Source organism: Notamacropus eugenii, chromosome 2 (genome assembly GCF_028372415.1).
Source record: "Notamacropus eugenii isolate mMacEug1 chromosome 2, mMacEug1.pri_v2, whole genome shotgun sequence".
In the NCBI taxonomy this organism is placed as follows: Eukaryota; Metazoa; Chordata; class Mammalia; order Diprotodontia; family Macropodidae; genus Notamacropus; species Notamacropus eugenii.
The window spans coordinates 86,557,853-86,578,223 of NC_092873.1; the positions used below are offsets into that span (position 1 = coordinate 86,557,853).

At 41.1% G+C, this 20,371-nt stretch overlaps 2 protein-coding genes across 2 annotated transcripts in view; both read left to right on the forward strand.

Annotated features, from left to right (window-relative positions):
- Positions 1-20,371, forward strand: part of LOC140522730 (antigen WC1.1-like) — a 98,987-nt gene that overhangs the window by 10,981 nt on the left and 67,635 nt on the right. The window contains exons 5-10 of the mRNA XM_072638030.1: positions 2,596-2,667; positions 2,751-3,117; positions 3,780-3,799; positions 7,439-7,480; positions 7,573-7,887; positions 10,539-10,571. Coding sequence (XP_072494131.1) covers positions 2,596-2,667; positions 2,751-3,117; positions 3,780-3,799; positions 7,439-7,480; positions 7,573-7,887; positions 10,539-10,571 — 849 coding nt within the window. The remainder of the gene's footprint in view (positions 1-2,595; positions 2,668-2,750; positions 3,118-3,779; positions 3,800-7,438; positions 7,481-7,572; positions 7,888-10,538; positions 10,572-20,371) is intronic.
- Positions 10,676-18,260, forward strand: LOC140525883 (antigen WC1.1-like). Its single transcript, XM_072641652.1, has 4 exons — positions 10,676-11,176; positions 11,548-11,643; positions 16,495-16,647; positions 17,357-18,260. The coding sequence occupies exons 1-4, from the start codon at positions 11,071-11,073 to the stop codon at positions 17,479-17,481; spliced, it is 480 nt and encodes a 159-aa protein (XP_072497753.1). The 5' UTR covers positions 10,676-11,070; the 3' UTR covers positions 17,482-18,260.

A 20,371-nucleotide genomic window follows, 5' to 3' on the forward strand; every position in this document is an offset into this window, starting at 1 on the left:
TTCACTTTTTTTTTTTATGGATATCATCTCTTCTGATTTAACTCAACCTGTACTCTCTGTCTGTCTGTCTGTCTGTCTCTCTCTCTCTCTCTCTCTTTCTCTCTCTCTCTCTCTCTCTCTCTCTCTATATATATATATATATATATATACACGTATGTGTGTGTGTGTGTGTGTGTGTGTGTGTGTGTGTGTACAATCCCTCCAACTACCCAAATTCTGAGAAAAGTCTCGAGAGTCACAAATATTATCTTTCCATGTAGGAATGTAAACAGTTCAACTTTAGAAAATCTTTTATGATTTTTCTTTCCTGTTTACCTTTTTATGTTTCTCTTCATTCTTGTGTTCAAAAGTCAAATTTTCTCTTCAGTACTGGTCTTTTCATCATGAATGCTTGAAAGTCCTCTATATCACTGAATGACCATTTATTCCCTTGAAGTATTATACTCAGTTTTACTGGTTAGGTGATCCTTGGTTTTAATCACAGTTCCTTTGACTTCTGGAGTGTCCTGTTCCAAGCCCTTTGATCCCTTAATGTTGAAGCTACCAGATCCTGTGTTATCCTGATTGTATTTCCACAATACTCGAATTATTTCTTTCTAGCTGCTTGCAGTATTTTCTCCTTGACCTGGGAACTCTGGAATTTGGTCACAATATTCATAGGAGTTTCTCTTTTTTGGTCTCTTTCAGGAGGTGATTGGTGGATTCTTTCAATATTTATTTTAACCTCTGGTTCTAGAATATCAGGACAGTTTTTCTTGATAATTTCATGGAAGATAATGTCTAGGCATTTTTTTTTGATCATGGCTTTCAGGTAGTCCCATAATTTTTAAATTGTCTCTCCTGCATCTATTTTCCATGTCAGTTGTTTTTCCAATGAGTTGGTTCACATTATTTTGTATTTTTTCAAATTTTTGCTTTTGTTTTTTAACTACTTGGTTTATGTCATAGTCATTAACTTCTCTGGACTCAATTCTCTCTTTCAAAGAAGTATTTTATTCAGTGACCTTTTGAACCTCCTTCTTCATTTGACTAATTCTGCTTTTTAAAGCCTCCTTCTCCTCATTGGATTTTTGGACCTCTTTTTCCAATTGAGTTAGCCTCTTTTTAAAGGTTTTATTTTCCTCAGCATTTTTTTTGATCCTCCTTTAGTAAGCCACTAACTCCCTTTTCAAGATCTTGTATTGCCTGAACCCATTTTATGTTCACTTTGAAGGCACTGGAGGCAGGGGCCTTGACTTCCTGTGATAGTGTGCCTTGTTCTTCCTCATCCAAAAGGATGGGAGGAGTCACATATTCATGAAGAAAGTAATCTTCTATGGTCTTATTTTTTTCCCTTTTTTAAAGCACTTTCCCAGCCAGTTACTTGACTTCTGAATCCTTTGTCCTATTGTCCCTCCTCTCCCCAGGACCATGTTCAAGGCTGAGATTGGACTCAGCTGCTCAAATCCACAGGGGCTTTAGGTGGGCTCGGGGTTGTCACTCAGGGATGAGGTTTGGATCACCTGCTCCCTAGTGCCAGAGGTGTTAATCTGACCTGCCTGGACAATGGACCCAAGTTGCTTCCCAACCCTCATAGGTACTTGCAGCCTGCTGCTGCTGCTACTCCCTGGGGCTATTGCTAGAGGAACCCTGTTCCCTTCTAGCTCAGGTGGGAAAGCCCTCCCACACTGACCTTTGGAGCTTTCTTTGTTATTTGTGGGTTGAGGGATCTGGGACCCTCCCTGCTGAGAACTCTGCCCTGGAGGTCTGTTCAGGTCCTGTCCCTCCCAGTACCGCACAGCCAGGGCTGGACTCTGCTCAGCTCAGTGCCCCATGAGATAGACCTTTCCTTTCAGCCTTGCAGGTTACCTTTGGCTGGAAACTTCTTTCACACTGTCAATTTTGTACAGGTATTTTGTAGACTGTGAGGGAAGCACTAGAGTATATGTGACTTTCTATTCTGCCATTTTGGCTCCAATACATTAAATTATTAAAAAATTATGCTTTCTTTTTTGTAATTACATGAAAAGATAATTTTTAAGGTTCATTTTTAAAAAAAAGCTTTAGTTCCAAATTTTCTCCCTCCCTCCCTCAATTCCTCACACCCTGAGTTTTGTTTATCAATATATTTTAAAACAAACTCATGTGCTGTAAAAACCTCCTGATTTAGTGCTTAGACATAAGCTAGTAGGAGAAATATGCTAGTGGGAAGTTATGATATACAGTTCATACATGCAAGACCTAGCAGAAGGTGAGTAAAGCCTGAGGAAGCATGATCAGCTACATATGCTGCAACCTTTTTTATCAGTAGCTTTTTTTCTTGGAAAGTCACGAACTTTTTAGGACACCGTATATGGAAGGTGTGTTTGGAGCTTTGGGAGTGAAACAATAGACCTATTGGTGAGAACAATTCCGTTTGACTAAGTAGAGCCAAGATATGCCTTTTTAAACTGGGAAATCCCTTTGTCCCTCCCTCACAGTCTGTCTTCTCTCTAATTTGCTGACCCTTTCTTTCCCTCATCAAATGCCTTTTCTCTAGGTACGTACTTGCTTTACTTGTCCCCTCCTATTTTAAAACTTCCAGCCTTGGGTTTGAGCTGTATTTGCTTTTTGCAGGAAACCAGACACAGTCCCTCACATTCAATAATTCACAGTCTGACCAGGAAAAGGTACCTATCCTCTTTTCAGGTAAGAAAGAAATTTGGAAAATCTAAGGAAATGCTTTTCTTTCCTTGGAAAAATGGGTAATTAATCTCATTTTCTTCCTATAGAAAATGGACCACTTCGTCTATTGAACGGAAGGGGTCCCTGCTCTGGAAGAGTTGAAGTCTACTACAATGGAACCTGGGGGACCATCTGTGATGATTCTTGGGACCTGAGTGACGCCCACGTGGTGTGCAGGCAGCTGGGCTGTGGAGTGGCCCTAGAAGCCATGGCTTCTGCTCACTTTGGACAAGGATCAGGGCCCATCTGGCTGGATGAGCTTAGCTGCTCTGGAAATGAATCCCACCTAGGGGAGTGCCCTTCCCTCCACTGGGGTCAGCATGACTGCAGACACAAAGAGGATGCAGGAGTCCTCTGCTCAGGTTTGGGCCACACACAGTCCACTAACACGGAGGGTCTTACGGGAGCCCTGAGGTGATGGGGCTTTGTGACCTGAGGGAGAAGGAGCTCATTCAGACAGGGAGGAGGACTTCCTTCCCCAATCAGAGTCCTTCCTAGAGTTCAGTTTCAAGATAAGGCCTCTTATCTAAGGGTGATTATATTCATTTCCTGCAATTCTTCAGGTGAGTCTCCTCTATTATGAAGATATATGTATGTGTGTATATATATATATATATGTATATATATATACATACATATATATATGTGTGTGTGTGTGTGTGTGTGTGTGTGTCTGTATTCAAATGCATACATGTCTCTGTGTGTGTATGTGTGTCTATATGTATTTCTTGTACCTTAATTTCCTAGTAGAATGCTATTTACAGAATAGGTATACCAAATATTTCTGGTGATTCTTTACTTAGTGATTCAAACATACTGACAGATTGTGAAACTGTGAACTCTGCATCAAATCTCACTAGAAGCATTCCTGTGTTCATCAATGGGGATGACAAGACAGAGAGAAATGAATAGAAATGTAGAGGAAATCATTCTGAAAATAGTAGGTCTGTATCTGTCTAGTGGAGAGTCCCCAGAAGAGCCAGAGAATTTAATACAATTTCCAGAGGGATGAGACCCAGAATATATGGGAAGAAATATCTCCTCTTATTGTGCCATTCCTTCCTCTCCATTTACAGAATTCTTGGATCTCAGGTTGGTGAGTGAGGATCATAAGTGCTCTGGATGGGTAGAGATTTTCTACAATGGAACATGGGGTCATGTTTGCTCCAACTCCATGGACGACAATACTGTATCAGTGATTTGCAGACACCTGAGTTGTGGTATTAAGGGGAATATTGAAACACCATTGAGCACCACAAAAAGTTTTCTGCCCCGGTGGATAGACCAAATCAACTGCCAAGGCCAAGAATCCTTCCTCTGGCATTGTCCTTCTCAATCTTGGGACCAGAATTCTTGCCAGCAGGGAGAAGAAGCCCTTATAACATGTGAAGGTAGCTATATCTGTCTCTTCTTTTTAACTCTTTTTTAATGGGATATTCTTAGTCCAAGCGAATTCAATTTGTGTGCAACATTGTGACCCAATTTTTTTAATTTGTCCAAGTATACGGTGGAAGAGACCTAGGTTGGAAGGAGTTATGTGACAAAGACTTCAAATTTTTTATTTTAGTTAACCAAAACCTTAATGAGAACAATTTCTGATTCATTATTTCCTCCACAATTCCTCTCCTTATAACAGAAAATTAAATATTCCCTCAAACACCCTAACTTCTCTGTTCTTTACTGTATTCATTTCCAAAGGCCTCTATCCAACTCAGAGACACAAAAGATGGTCATTTTCTTGATCTTGCTGTCACCTACAAGATTTCCACTTACAAGTTAGTGAACTCTGATTCCTTTATCTGATCATAATTGATAGTCATTACTCCTCTCCCTCTGCCTTGCAATCCCCAATCTCTATTCTTCTTCCTCACCATGACTTCCACTCCTCAGCTGTAACCAAGGTCATTATTTCTGCACTGGGTAACCTCTTCTTCTTGATTCCTTGGTGAGGTAATTCATTTTTCCTTCCTCTTGTATTTAGTCTGTTATCCCCAAATACTGTCTCCAAACTTACCCTTCCAAGATTCAGTCCTAGTTTATTCCCACCATCCACTGCTTTTTCTCCTACTCAGGGAATTCTGAATCAAATTGGATAAAATCATGAAAGCATACCAACTGGATTTATCACAATATGTTACACAGTCTTAACTGGGCCCTCACTGTAGCAAGTAAATCCTTTTATGCCTCCCTAATCAATTCTCTAGGCCCCTGTCTATAGTGGGTTTTCCAAACCTTTTCATTACTCCTCAAACCTCCTTCCCCCCTCCTCCTTGTCTCACATTTCACCGCAAAATTTGAAGTCCTCCTTGAAGAACTCTCTATTTGTCCCTCCACCTATCACATCATGCAGATTCTAATTGTCCCTATGTCCTCCTTCACCTCTGCCTCACATAAAGAAATGACCCTTCTTCTTGCCAAGGCAATTCTTGTCTACTAACTACTGCCCTACCTCATACAAACATCCCTATCTCCCCAATATCTGAAAAAAACCTTTCACTTAATCCACCCTCGCTATCATTCTACATTTTCCCTCCCTGTGGTGGCTAAAAGCATTGTGAAGGCTCTCTGATACAGTTGCTTCCAAGTCCTTTTTCTTGACTCTTATCTTAAGTGTGCAATGTGACTTCATGCTTCATCATTTAACTGAACCAGCTCTTTCCAAAATAATTGATCTGTAATTGCCTAATTTAATGGACTTTTCCCAGTTCTCATGCTTTCCACCCCCTCTGAAGTCACTGACACTGAATCACCAACTCCTCCTTAATATTCTCTTTTCTCTAGGATTTCATGATATTTCTATTTCCTGGTTCTTCTCCCACTTGTCTAGCAGCTTCTCCTAAAGTTATTCCCCATAATCATTATTGTTACTCCAAGGGTATGCCCTGGGCTCCCTTCTATCCACACTCAATATCATCTCACTTGATGATCTCATCAGCTCCACTGTGTTAAAATAGAACCTCTATGCACATGATTCTCAGATCCACTTATCCAACCCCAGGCTTTTTTCGGACCTCCAGCCTCACATTTTCTTTTGGGTTTCTTGAACTAGATGTTCTCTGGACATCTCAAATTTAATATGTCCCATATCGGACTTATTTCTCCCTAAACCTTTTTCCCTTGTAACTTCCTCATTACTGTGAAGGACACCACCAGCCTCATCTAATCCTAAGTGTCATTCTCAACTCTTCTCTCTCTTTTGCCCTGCCATATGCAATCAGTTGCCAAATCTTGTTGATGCCCCTTTTGTATCATCTCTCATCCACACCCCCTTCTTCTTTCTGACTCTGCTGACACAGTTGTTGAGGCCTACTCTGGGTATTCAGAAAAGCTTCCTGGTTGGTCACTCTGTCTCTCTTCATTCCAGTTCATCTTCCACTCAACTGTTACGTTCACCTTCCTAAAGTTCAAGTCTGACTGTGTTACCTCCCCATTCCCAAACAATTAGGTGCCCTCTGTTCCCTGGATGTAATATCAAATCTTCACATTCAATTACCTTCTTATCCAGGCCCCCTCCTACCTTTCTAGTCTAATAACAATTTACTTCCCTCATTGTCACTTCAATGACATTAATCTCCACTGTTCTTTGTACAAGACACTCTGTCTCCTGATTGTGTAGTTTCACTGCTTCTCCTCAAGTCTATAATTCTCCCCTTCCTCATCTCTTTCTCTTGCCTTCCCTGGCTGTCTTTGTTGTTGTTGTAGTTGTTCAGGCATTTCAGTCATACCCAAGTCTCCATTACCCGTTTTGGAGTTTTCTTGTCGAAATGTTCTTGCTATTGCTTTCTCCAGCTCATTTTACAGATGAGGAAACTGAGGCAAACTGGATTCAGGGACTGGCTAGGGTCACACAGCTGGTAAGTGTCTGAAGCCAGATTTGAACTCAGGAAGATAAATTTTTCCTGATTCTGGACTCAGCACCATATCCCTTGTAACACCTAGCTGCTTCATTCAGGTCCCAGTTAAAGTCCTACCTTCCACATTGAAACCTTATTATCCTCCTTTAATGCTGGTTCTGTCCCTTTACTGATTTTCTCCATTTCTCATATATATTCAAGGACTTCTTATTTGTCTTTCTTTGTGTCACCAGGGTCTGGCACAGGGTAGTTTTTTAAAAAATGGTTGACTTTAAATTTTGCTATCCTCAAACCCTCAACTGCATATTTAGAACCGATAACTGAGGCACCTGCTGCTTTAAGCAGTTTGATTAAATATGAACAAAATTCATTTTCCTCCCATCCTATAGTCTTCAAAATATCTTGGTAGCATGACCCATTTTTCTTCTTTCTCTTCTATTTTTAAAAGAAGCACATCCAGGTTTATCCCTATGGCTGTTCCTTCTTTCTGCATCTTTTGCCTCATCTAGCCTCATCTGCCTCATCTAGCAGGCACATTGCCTCAAACTTCTTTATTCTTTCCCGGGGCTACTTGGACCTGTTTGCTTATAGTGTCTCTACTTTATGTTTATGTCCCTTTTTTCTAATTATATTTCAAACTCCCTAAAAGCACGGGGTTATTATTTTTTATTTATATATGTATTTTGAATCAGTTGATGGGTCATCACATGAATTTAACAAATCATTGAATGTGATAATGTTGAAGATAGTCCTATTCTATATTTTGGAAGTAAATTAAGAGATCTTTGGGAATCCTGCCCTGAAAGAGGAAAACCTAGTGCCCCAATAATATTTTATGGTTATCATTAATGCAGCCCCTCCCCAATGTCTTCTCTCTGTAGGAAGGAATGTCATTGACTGCCCAACCTCTGGTCCCTGCACAGGTATTTCACTTTCTCTCTCTATGTACCAGGGGCTCTCAGAGGTTCCTCACTTACAAGCTGGGAGTGTAATGGGGCTTCTGCTTCCTTTCCAGGCAAAGACAAACTCCGACTCATTGGAGGAGAGACCCCATGCTCTGGACGAGTGGAGATCTGGCACAATGGGTCCTGGGGGACAGTCTGTGATGACTCATGGGACCTAGCAGATGTTAATGTGGTTTGTCAGCAGCTGGGCTGTGGCTCTGCTCTGGCTGTCATGGAATGGCCTTCATTTAGTCCAGGAAATGGGACCATCTGGTTGGATGATGTGCAGTGCATAGGGAAGGAGTCTTCTCTGTGGGATTGCCCTGCAAGTCCCTGGGGGCAGAATGACTGTAAGCATGAGGAAGATGCTGGTGTCATGTGCTCAGGTGAGTGTGAAGGACCTTAGGTGGGGCTGGAAGCTCTGAGAACAGATATTGACCTTGAAGGACACGAGCTGGAGTGTGCATTTGAATGAAGCTTCCACAGGTCTGTCCTCTGTTACCATAGGAGGCTATAATCTGATCCTGGAGTCATAGAATTTAGAACGTAAAATCAATGGTTATCCTTCTCATCTCTTTGCTTTGCTTGGAAGGAAAAAGTTCAGCGGGTTCATGTGACTGCCATAAGGTCACACAGGCTAGCAAGTGTAACTTGTTGGGAAATTTTTTTAACATACGTCCTGTGACTCCCTAATTTACAGCTCCTTTTCTGTTCTCCCGCTCTCTCCCTATCCTTATGCTGGGGGAAGGTAGGTAGAGAATTTTGGAACATGCCTGAGCTTTTTGAATAGCATATATTGAGCAGATATTCAAATGACAGTGGACTCAAGCATAATTCAGAGCCAATATGCCTAGCTTGGTCTGTACTCATACCTTCAATTGTTTTTTTCTTCCAGTAAAAAGGACAGTATAATGTTATTGGGTCACTCAGTTGCGTCTGGCTCTTCCTGACTCCATGGACTATTTCCATGGGGTTTTCTTGGGAAAGATACTGGAGTAGTTTGCCATCTCCTTTTGCAGTGTGTTCTTATTTTACAGATGAGGAACTGAGGGAAATAAGGTTTAAGTGACTTGCCAAGGGTCACACAGCTATTGTCTGAGCCTGTCTTTGAACTCAGATCCTCCTAATCTTCTGGGCCCAGCGTTCTATCCATTGCTCTACCTAGTAGTACTTCTTTGCTGTCAAAAAAGTGTGATGTTCAGCCACCTTCCCCATCAGTTCTAGGCCACATCAGAGTGACTCAAAATCCATCAATTCACAACAATTGATTAATGAGTGCTTACTATACGCCAGGCACTGTCCCACGCCCTGGTAATAGAAAGAAAGGCAAAAACATTCAAGTAGCTTCACAAACTAACAGGGAAGAAACTAGAGAAATCACTGGAAGATACATGTAGAGTACAATGAAGATAGCCTAGAAAGGAACGCTTAAGCATCTGGCATGTCTCAAGAAAGCTTTCTTTAGAAGGCAGTATGTGAGTTGAGTCTTGAAAGAAACTAAAGCATATTAAGAGGTGGAGGTAAGAAGGGTGATCATTCCATGTAAGGGAGCCAGAAAGCCAATATTCAGGTGCAGAGAAAGAGTATCAAGTATGAAGAACAAGAAGTGGACCTATGAATAGCCACCTAGCAGAATATGTGGAGAGGAGGAGTGTATAAGGACTGTGGAAAGGTACAATGAGACTAAGTAGTGAAGAACTGTGAAGAGCAGAATTCTATTGGATCCTGGAGGTAACGGAACTACAGGATTTTATTGGACATGGGCATGATGTGGGCAGCCAGGTGGCACAGGCCTGGAGTCAGGAGCACTCTTCTTCCTGAATTTTGCATCTGGCCTGGGATGTTTCCTAGCTGTGTGATCCTAGACAAGCCACTTTAACACTGTTTAACTCAGTTCTTCTATTGCAAAATGAGTAGAGATGGAAATGAGGAACTACTCCAGCATCTCTGCCAAGAAAACCCCAAATGGCATTTCAGAGAATCAGACATGACTGAAAATTTATAAAGCTGCAACAAAAACTATGTGGCCAAAATGCCCTCATGAGTGGCAGGATTGACCCATGGTCTTGAGACCACATGTGGCCTTTTAGGTTCTTGCTTATGGTCTTTTGACTGAGTTCAAGTTTTACAGAACAAATCCTTTAAATAGGGGATTTGTTCTGTGAAACTTGAATTTAGACAAAGGACTGTACTTAAGGACCTAGAGGGCCAAATGTGGCCTTGAGGTCACAGGCTTCCCACCTCTGTTCTAGAAAGATCACTTTAGCTGGTGAATACAAAATAAACTGTCATGAGGAGGAAAAATCAGAAGGCTTTATAAAAGTCTTGCAGTTGGGGGAGGGACACCTGAATTAGAGTGTTGGCTGTATTAGTTGAGAGAGAGAATTTGTGGAGATGCAAATGAGAAGATTATCCAACTAATCTGATCTTTGAGGAAAATGAGAGTGAGGTTGTAAGGATAACAACATAATCATGAGTCTGAGTGGTAGGAAACGTGGTAGTATTTTCAATAGTAACAGGAAAGTTTAGAAGAGGGAAGTGTGTATGAGAAGGAGAAATAGTAGGAGACAATATGCATTTCTTTGGACACTGAGTTTGAGATTTCTATGGGACAGGAGGAAGGTAATGTGAGACATATATTCTCTATGGGAATCATTCATGTCTTGGCAAATTAACTGTTTTAGGTCAGAGGATCCATTGAGAAACTTCTGAGCAAGAGGTTGGGGTGGGGTTGTGGGGACCTACAGAGCTATCTTAGAGAATATGTGGTTATTCCACAGATTTCAAATTTTGGCATTTGGATTTGGAGTGTGACTTCAGCACAGGGCCTCTGACTCCAATCCATACGATCTCTGATTCTCTTGTTAAACTTGGGATGGATGAAGGGGATCAATGAGATCTAGGAGACTTAGTAAGCTGTTAGGATGGAGCATTATGGGAGTATGTTTATATCATAGGGGGTTTAGAGGAAGATCCAGAGTCTATGCCCATCTTAATCTCTCCTCATTCCTCATGTGCTTTTCCTATTTTCTTCTAGTTGACAGCACAACGTTGACATCTACCACAAAAGGTACACTGCTCTTTCACTCCCCTCCTACAAACTCAGGGTTCATTTGACAGCAGAAACCTTCGCAGGTCGCTGAATTCTTTCATCTTTGGAGAGAGCTATTATCCTAGAATCCTGAGAGGCTACTGGGAGGGTTGTGGGCTGTGCATTGAGGAGGGATTTGGGAGGGTCCACAGAATGTTCTTCAAGAATATATCACCTCCTGTCAATTTCCAGTTTGGAGACCTGGAGCCTTCCCCCGAAGGAAGGATAGTTCCTTCATTGTCCATTTTTGGTCATCCAGGTCTGTCCCAAGTCCCTCTGCAAGGTAAATGGGGGGAGGTTCCACAATTAGAGGATCATCAGGTTGAGGGTTAGCCTCAGAATTCCCTCCTTTTTCCATAATAAGCTCAGCAAGCTCTCCTGGGGAGTTTGACAACTTCTTCCATAATCCAGAGCCTTATGCTTCTTTTTCTCCAAAGGACGAATCACTACAACAGTTTCTGCCCCTTTGATCTCTGGCATGTCCTCTCTGCTTTGGATCATCTGCCTCATTTTAGGGTCCCTTCTCTTCCTGGCCCTCGTCATTCTAGGAATTCAGGTGTACAGAGGGAGAATTCAGCAACAAGGTGGGCAACCTGAGGGGCACTGAATAATGTGGAAACAGTGTGGGTGAGTGAAGGGAGACAATGGACAAGATCAAATAAAGTACTTTAGGACTGGATATGACCCACATGTTTTGCTCTGGTTTTCAAGCCCTAAGTAGTTCTGACTGTCTTTGGTCCAGGGGAGGCTGATCTGTGAGCACAGAGCTTATGTTAGGCATGGGATCTACCCAAGGTCATACAGTGTGTGAGTGTGAAGGGCAGGCATCCATATCAGAACTTGGCAGTGGCCTGAGTGTGAACAGAAAGTAGAAATGAGGAGGGCCTCTCAGACAAATATATATCAGATGATTGTCTCAGGGCAAGTTTCTGATCCATGGTCATATTTGTCCCAGCCTTGTCCAGATATCGTGATTCTCTTTATGAAGCTGTCTATCAAGAGATTGATTACTACCCGACAGGAGACAAGAAGGACCTTCTCAGCAGCCCAGGTATGTGCATCCTCTGCCCATCTTCCTCCCTTGGACACTCTGGACATGAACTATATGCTTTGGTCAGTATCAGAATCTGTGGTCTTGGTATCTTCTGAAACCTCTGTCTATAACTGCCAGTGGTAGCTCTCTCCCATGCCATAGCATTTTACTTTCCATTTCCAGTTTTCCACATTGGCAGCCAGGTCCCACAACTCCATTCTGAGTTCTGAGTTTCATCTCTAAGGGAAAAATATCCAGAGGTCCATGTCCTTTTTTCTCTGATGTTCTTTTGTCAGTGTGGGTCTCCTTGATTATAGTGGTTACAAGTTCAAGTTAGGTCCTCATTTTTTCATGTCCAAAGATACTATGATTTCATTTCTCTAAGAGGATAACCAGCTCATTAACATTATTATTAATTAAAACTATTATCCCCTTCCCTCTATATCTAGGGGTTCCTTGGTAAGAATAGAATTGGAGCAAAACTTGTTGAATGTCCCTAAAAGTTAAAAATATGAAGCTGTTGATGAAACCTCATTCCACACCGTTAGAGATTTTCCATCCACAGGAAATGTACTGATCCTGAAGAGCAGAACTGCCATCTCCATCTCCCCCTGACCAGCTCCAGGAGCCTCACTCACTACCAAACTTTCATTTTTCCGTCCTTTCCCCTTACCGTGCATAAAGAACAGCAACCTTCTATTAGGACAACATGATAGATGACATGCCACAATTTTTAGAACACAGCTTCTTTCACATTATTGTCTTGTCAATTAAGTTCTTCACCAGCCAAATATGGAACCTTCTACAAAGATGGCACAAAAATTTCTGTCACACTTGAGACACACCTTAGTCTCACCCAGAACACTTAGATTAATCATCTCACAGGGTGACTTTTTTGTCCTTGTCACCAAGGAGTGTCAGTGTCCCCTGTTCGAGGTCAGTCTCCTTGTTGTTAGAATACTTTGTCACATTGTTCTGAAGTCAGTGGATAGACCCAACCTGAGGGATGGAGGCAGAAAATGAGTTTCCTTTTCCTATTTACTTCTGCCATGTTTTTCTCCTCAGAGTTTATTCTGAGTGTTGTGAGAGACAAGTGTCCATAGTATAGAAGAGAAAATGAAAGGAAAAACCAACCAGCACTTTCCCCAAGAAACAGGAAATAGCAGGCCTTAAAGGCAAGGACTGATGTTTTCCAAGGTGTTTTCTGACCTGGGAGGCATCAGCTAAAATACTACTCTGTTGTCCTCAGTTTCTCCTCATCCCAGACATCCCATAGCTTCTTAGGTCAAGCATTTTTGAATACTCTCAATGGCTGCTACATATTCCCTGGCTCCAAATACGTGCTTCAGATATAAAAGTTTGGACACAGACAAAGAAAACAATTCAAAGACAGGGAGGGATGGAGCCAGGTTTGGTGTGTTAGGTGCCAGGCCCCTGAGAGGGGCACAGGGCTTCCTTTTGGGGTCAGAATAATGATCAAAGAGGCAACAGAATCCGGAGCATACTTCAATGAATATGCTTACTTTTTCTGGTGTATTCTCTCTTAGGGTCATTATTAGCAGAGCAACATGAATTATGACAGGGTTGAAGGTTCTGGGCTAAGTGATTTCCACCGTGAAGCTGGGGCCAGTGAAAAGCAGTGAGATAATAGAAACTAAATGAGGAGAATTTTGAAGCTAAAAGCAATGGAGAGAAAAATAACACTAAGGGGACTGAAATCCTTAATCTATATGAGGGAACCTCTGTCCCCTTTCCCAATTTGGTTACTCTTAGTGAAAATTCAGGTCTCCAACTCTAACCCTAAGTAGTCTTCTTGTTCAGCTGAATTTAGCTTTGAACACCTCCAGACTCTCCCTTCTATCTTTCATTTTATTTTGGTTTTTTAAATAAATTTACTTATTTAAGTTTTCAACATTCATTTCCACAAAATTTTTGGTTCCAAATTTTCTCCCCATTTCTCCCCCCCATCCCAAAATGCCGAGCATTCTAATTACCCCCATCACCAATCTGCCCTCCCTTCTAACATCCTTCACTTCCCTTATTCCCATCTTCTCTTTTGTCCTGTAGGGCAAGATAAATTTCTATAGCCCATTACCTGCATTTCTTATTTCCTAGTTGCAAGAATAATACTCAACAGTTATTCCTAAAACTTTGAGTTCCAACTTCTCTTCATCCCTCCTTCCCCACCCATTACCTTTGGGAAGGCAAACAATTCAATAGAGGCCATATCTGTGAAGTTTTGCAAATGACTTCCATCATAGTTGTGTTGTGTAAGACTAACTATATTTCCCTCCATCCTGTCCTGCTCCCCATTTATTCTATTCTCTCTTTTGATCCTATCTCTCCCCAAGAGTGTTAACTTTTAATTGTTCCCTCCTCCCATTGCCCTCCCTTCCATCACCCAATCCCCCGCTTATCCCTTTCTCCCCCACTTTCCTGTATTGTAAGATAAATTTTCATACCAAAATGAGTGTGCATTTTATTCCTTCCTGTAGTTAAATGTGATGAGAGTGAGCTTTATGCTTTTTCTCTCACCTCCCTACATTGTCCCTCCTCTGAAAAGTCATTTACTTGCCTCTTTTATGAAAGATAATTTGCCCCCTTTCATTTCTCCCTTTCTCCTCCCAATATATTTCTCTCTCACCGCTTAATTTTTTTAAAGATATGATCCCATCCTATTCTATTCACCCTGTGCTCTCTGTCTCTCTCCCTATGTGTGTGTGTGCGTGTGTGTGTATGTATGTGTGTGAGTGTGTGTATGTGTTTTCAGATACTGAAAAAAGTTTTCAAGAGTTACAAATATTGTCTTTCCATGTAGGAATGTAAGTAGTTCAACTTTAGTAAGTCCCTTATGATTTCTCTTTGCTGTTTATCTTTTCATGCTTCTCTTGATTGTGTTTGAAAGTCAAATTTTCTTTTCAGCTCTGGTCTTTTCATCAAGAATGCTTGAAAGTCCTCTATTTCATTGAAAGACCAATTTTTTCCCTGAAGTATTATACTCAGTTTTGCTGGGTAGGTGATTCTTGGTTTTAGTCCTAGTTCCTTTGACTTCTGGAATATCCTATTCCATGCCCTTCAATCCCTTAATATAGAAGCTGCCAGATCTTGTGTTATCCTGATTGTATTTCCACAGTACTTGAATTGTTTCTTTCTATCTGCTTAGAATATTTTCTTCTTGACCTGGGAACTCTGGAATTTGGCCACAATGTTCCTAGGAATTTCTCTTTTTGGATCTCTTTCAGGAGGTGATGGATGGATTCTTTCAATATTTATTTTGCTCCATGGTTCTAGAATCTCAGGGCAGTTTTCCTTGATAATTTCATGGAAGATGATGTCTAGGCTCTTTTTTTGATCATGGCTTTCAGGTAGTCCCATAATTTTTAAATTGTCTCTCCTGGATCTATTTTGTAAGTCAGTTGTTTTTCAAATAAGATATTTCACATTATCTTCCATTTTTTCATTCTTTTGGTTTTGTTTTGTAATTTCTTCATTTCTCATAAAGTCATTAGGCTCCATCTGTTCCATTCTAATTTTGAAAGAACTATGTTCTTCAGTGAGCTTTTGAACCTCCTTTTCCATTTGGCTAATCCTGTTTTTTAAAGCATTCTTCTCCTCATTGGCTTTTTGAACCTCTTTCACCAATTGAGTTAGCCTATTCTTAAAGGTGTCATTTTCTTCAGCATTTTTGGGGTCTCCTTTAGCAAAGTGTTGACCTGCTTTTCATGCTTTTCTTGCATCTCTCTCATTTCTCTTCCTAGTTTTTCCTCCACCTCTGTAACTTGATTTTCAAAATCCTTTTTGAGCTCTTCAATGGCCTGAGACCACTGAATATTTATTTTGGATGTTTGGGATACAGAAGCCTTGACTTTTATGTCTTTCCCTGATGGTAAGTATTGTTCTTCCTCACCCAAAAGGATGGGAGAAGATATCTGTTCCCAAGAAAGTAGCCTTCTACAGTCTTATTTTTTTTACCCTTTTTTGGGCATTTTTTCAATCAGTTGTGTGACTTTTGGGTCCTTTGTCAAGAGTAGGGTATACTCTGGGAATCTGTAATATCTCAGTTTCTCCAAGATGGCACAATCCAGTGTGTACACTGATCTGGAAGCAGGGAGATTTTTGAGTCCAGAATCTTAGCAGTTACCTCTCCACAGTCGCCTGGCCTCCAGTTCCTCCAAGTCAGCGCTGGGGGCTGATTTTCAGATAAGCTGGGTGGGCAGGGCTGCCATTCAGTGTGAGACAAAGACCAGCTCTCTCAGGGCCTTGACAAAGGGCTGAGGTAAGACTCAACTCCTCAGTGCCCCCAGGGGTTTTACCATCCAACAACGTATGCATACTGATGTAGGGGCTGCCCTGAGAACTGCTGCTGCCTGCCTGATGTGGCCTCTGTCCTAAGGCCAGAGCTATGGGAAGGCCCTTCTCCCTTCCTGGCCAGCTGAAAAAAAAAACTGTAACTGACCTTTGGTGCCTGTGCTTGAGGGATCTGAGGACCCGCTACTTCTATGACTGGAGATTATACCCTCAAGGTGTCCTCCCCCCAGAGTCTTTTCGTGCCACACAGCCAAGGCTGGGCTGCTCTCTGTGCTTACTCCGTGTCTGGAGCCACTGACATTTCCCGTGGGTCTTTCAGATCACCCTGGACTGGAAATCTCCTCCACTCTGTTGTTCCCCACTTCTGCTGCTCCAAAATTTGTTGAGAGTCCCTTTCTACAGTTATTTTATGGGCTGTTGGGGAAGACCCTCAGTATGTGTGTCTTTCTCCTCCACCATCTTGGCTCTGCTCTTGCTTCTATCTTAAGAAAAATATAAATATGCATTCATTTTCACATGCACAAGGACATTCCCACACTTACAGAAAAATCCTTTCCTCAGATATCTCAAGTTGGCCTGATGATTCCCTAGCTGATGGGTATGATGATGCTGAAGAATTATCTGGGCCTGAAATTCCCTCTGTCCTGCAGATGAATGAGGGAGTTGCTCTGAGGTCTACTAATGAATGGGATGAGCAGAGGGAATCAAACACAGGTGAGTGGTTCCCGACAGACTTATTAACTTGACAAGTGAGATCTCCATCTGTGGGTGAACATATTTTGGAACATGAAAGGGAGGCACTACATATATATATATATATGTATATATATATATGCATATATATAAACATGTATATATATGTGTAAGCATACATGTCTCTATATGCATATGCTTGTCTATTAAAATGTATGCATACCCATATGTGCAATATATATGTGCTTACATACTTTCAAATGTATTGATAAATTTTTCAGTCTATATGCATATATAGTACATGCAAACATATCCATTTATGAATATATATACATACATATTTATATATATATTTGTATATGACGAAAACATTTTGTTTGTACATTGGGAATTCTGTGTATTGACATTTTTCAGAAATATACCTGGGACATTATTTATCACAATGAAGTGACTAAGCAACAAAACAAGCAGATGCTGGGGTTCTACAACTTCAGGCTCCCATTCCCTTTGATCTCAACACATACTCAATGTAAAGAGAAGGCTTTATTTAGCCCTCTCTCAGTCCTGTCCACTCCTGCTCCTTTTTCTGTGAATGGTGCATCATGACTGAGAAAAGACTCTTCACAGGGTCTCGAGGGTGGCATTCTTTTCATCATCTGTAACACAGTCAAAGGCCCCTTGCTTTCCTGTAGACATGAGTGCAGATTCAACTCCAATTTCCTGTTTCTAGGTGTGTCTGCTGATTTTTTGGGGGGATCCTCTGACTCCAGGATGAGAGAAGATGACCCACCAATGTCCTCTGAGGACCCAGGTTATGACGAAGCTGAGATTGGTGTCCCTCAGATGTCACTTTAAGACCATCAGCTACAAACAGTTTCTTATAAATGTTTATTGAATGGAATTGTAACATCTGAAATAGTTTAAGAATTCACCTGCCCTCAAACACTCTATCCTGAGTGGATATGTTGAGGGTTTCCTCTTCACATGTGGTAAACTTGCCCACCAGGGTGAGATATTTACTTCTATCAAAAGTGCTTCTCCTCTGGGACCTTTAGTTCTGACATTTCCCTCTTTTATCCCTTGCTTCCCATGTCCTACTGCTAAACTTTCATTTTCCTGTATCTTTGGCTCCAGTCTCATGTTGTCTACCTTCAGGGGTCAATCCATGGACCAATTTTCATAATACCTCAAGGTTTTTCTTCAACATTATGCCCCTAGCCTAGTTGTTGAGAGAAATGTTTATTAATAACCAACTATGAGGGATATCCACTTTTCCTCTGTCCTATTTCCTTGTTTGAAGTCCAGACTCTGAAGGACATTACTGACCCCTGCCAAAAATTTCCATCACCTAGACGATCTTAACTAGTTGAATTCCTGCTTATTATGTTTTCCGTAGGTTGGCTGGGAGTAAATTCTTTCATTAAATTGCCTAAGCCTGGGGGTGATTTCAAAGTAAATGACAAGATGAAAGTCATATCCTCCATTCCTCATTAGAATAGTCACCTCAGGAACATTCCCTCTTCCAAGTTCATATAAACACTAAATGGGGTCAACAAAGGGTCTTGGGCATTAAAGGTAGTCACTGACCTCTCTTTCTTGATAATATCCTAGCATTATTAATAAAATGATTTATTACCTAGTAACAATGTCTCTTGAATTTTTTTAAATGTCTCACTGGTTATAACTGAAACTGAAAATATTTCTATGAAGTTAACTCATCCCACAGCTCCTCCTATTACCTGCCCCTTCCAACCCCTGTCTATTCTTTCTTGACTAATTTTCACACTGTATTTTATTAACTGCTTTGTGAGATATGGTCCATTCATACATATTATTCTTTCAATAAACACATCTAAAGCACCTATTCTTTGCTCACAGATGCAATTCCTGCTCTGTCTGTGATGCAGAAGAATACTCATTATAGTGTATGGGAAGTGATTGGAACCTTGCACTTATAGGCAGCCAAAGAAGACTTTCTTCTGGGTTGAGGTATCCTAGGGTGTGCGTTATGCATGTCTAGTAGTTGTTGAGAATAGTTATTATTACACTGGTGAGGAAAGACCTTGTTCACCTTTCTTTCTGGCCCCCACCTTACCGATGGGCTATACCACTCTTTCCCATGTTCTTTCTTCTTTATCCCACCTCCTCACTGTCAGCTTTGGCTTTCTTTGTAGTTGTTCCTTTGTCCCTGCCCCTAGGCAAGCTTTTCTTACAAACCCATCAGGGATAAGACTATGGGAAGGGAAATTGGACCGGATTGGAGTGAGGCGAATTTGTGTAAGGCCATTTTCCAGAGTCATCCAAGGTCAGAGGCAAGATGAAAATCAGGACAATTGGCCCAGGACACAGTGGATGACTTTGGTGCCTTTGTTTCTTAAATACAATTCACACACAAGTCAACACATTGCACTGGGATGACATTGGTCATCTTTGAAACTAAGGACAAACTACTGCTCATGTAAATTGCACAGTTTTGTTTAAGTGAGGAATGTTATGGTTACCTTATTATTGACTCTGGGTGTATATAAATCATAGTAAATAAAATTATATGTTTTCTTTTGTAGCACATGCTCTGGGGCACATTCTACTCACACTGACAGGCCCCAGAGGTCAGATGCTTACTTGTCCTCTGATGGTATTAGGGGGCTTGTGGTATTAAGGAGGTCATCAGGCACATAATAAGTACTTAATGAATGCTACCTGTCTAATATTGTAACTCACTAGTCTTTCCAAGTGAACTTGCACTGTCCCAGTGATTAATAGTGGTTATCAATTATTTAGCCAGATGACTAGCTTTTAGCAAGTGATTTTTCAGGGGTGGGGAACAGAGGCCTCAAAGCCACATGTAGCACTCTAGGTCCTCAAATCTGGTCCTTTGAGTGAATCCAAACTTCACAGAACAAATATGGACAGAGAAGGAGACAGAGACAGTGAGAGAGCAAGTTACTTTCCCTCTTTGAACTGTCATTGATAAAATTGGTTAATAAGATGGAATGAAAAGAAATAATTAAATTAAGGACTTACAAAATAATATATTTGAAACACTTTGCAAGCTAAAGCATTAAATAAAGGTAACTAATTTTTATTGCTAGGCTTCCTTAAGTGGGGTGGGCCCCAGGGCTACTGTTCTTCTCTGTTCTATGTTTGAAATAACGTTAAAGCAGAGGTTGACCCAGAGTTTACATTAGACAAATACTAAGTGACCTACTTAATTGGGACAGGAAAGGTGAGAAGTGACAGCATATATAGGAAACTTTATTGAAAAGGAATCAGATTTCTGTAAATGGAAAGATTCCCACCACTCTGCCTGAAGGCTAGAGAGAGGGAATGAAGAAATATTATCATGTCAACACAGAGACATGACTACCCTAGAATTAGTGCTTTGAAGTAGTTGGTATATCCTCCTTTCTTTTCTGAGACCCAGGTACTAAGCAAATAGAGCAGAAAATCTCACACTTCCGTGGCCTTTGAGCTGTCTGTGATAACCTTCAACAGTTACACACCTGCAAGTCACACACATAACTAGTGAGTGTTACTGTTCTCATTACATTGTCTATGTAGGCTTAGGCAGTTAACCTTGAGGCTAGATAATCCTGAGTCTTTGTGCCAGGGTTTTAAACTGTGACTCTCATGCTCTAGCTGTGTGACTGTGGTCAAGTCACTTAGGCACTTTGAATCTGTTTCCTCATTTATATAATGAGATTAATGCTGTAATGATGAATAATGATAATGAGAGGCACCTAGG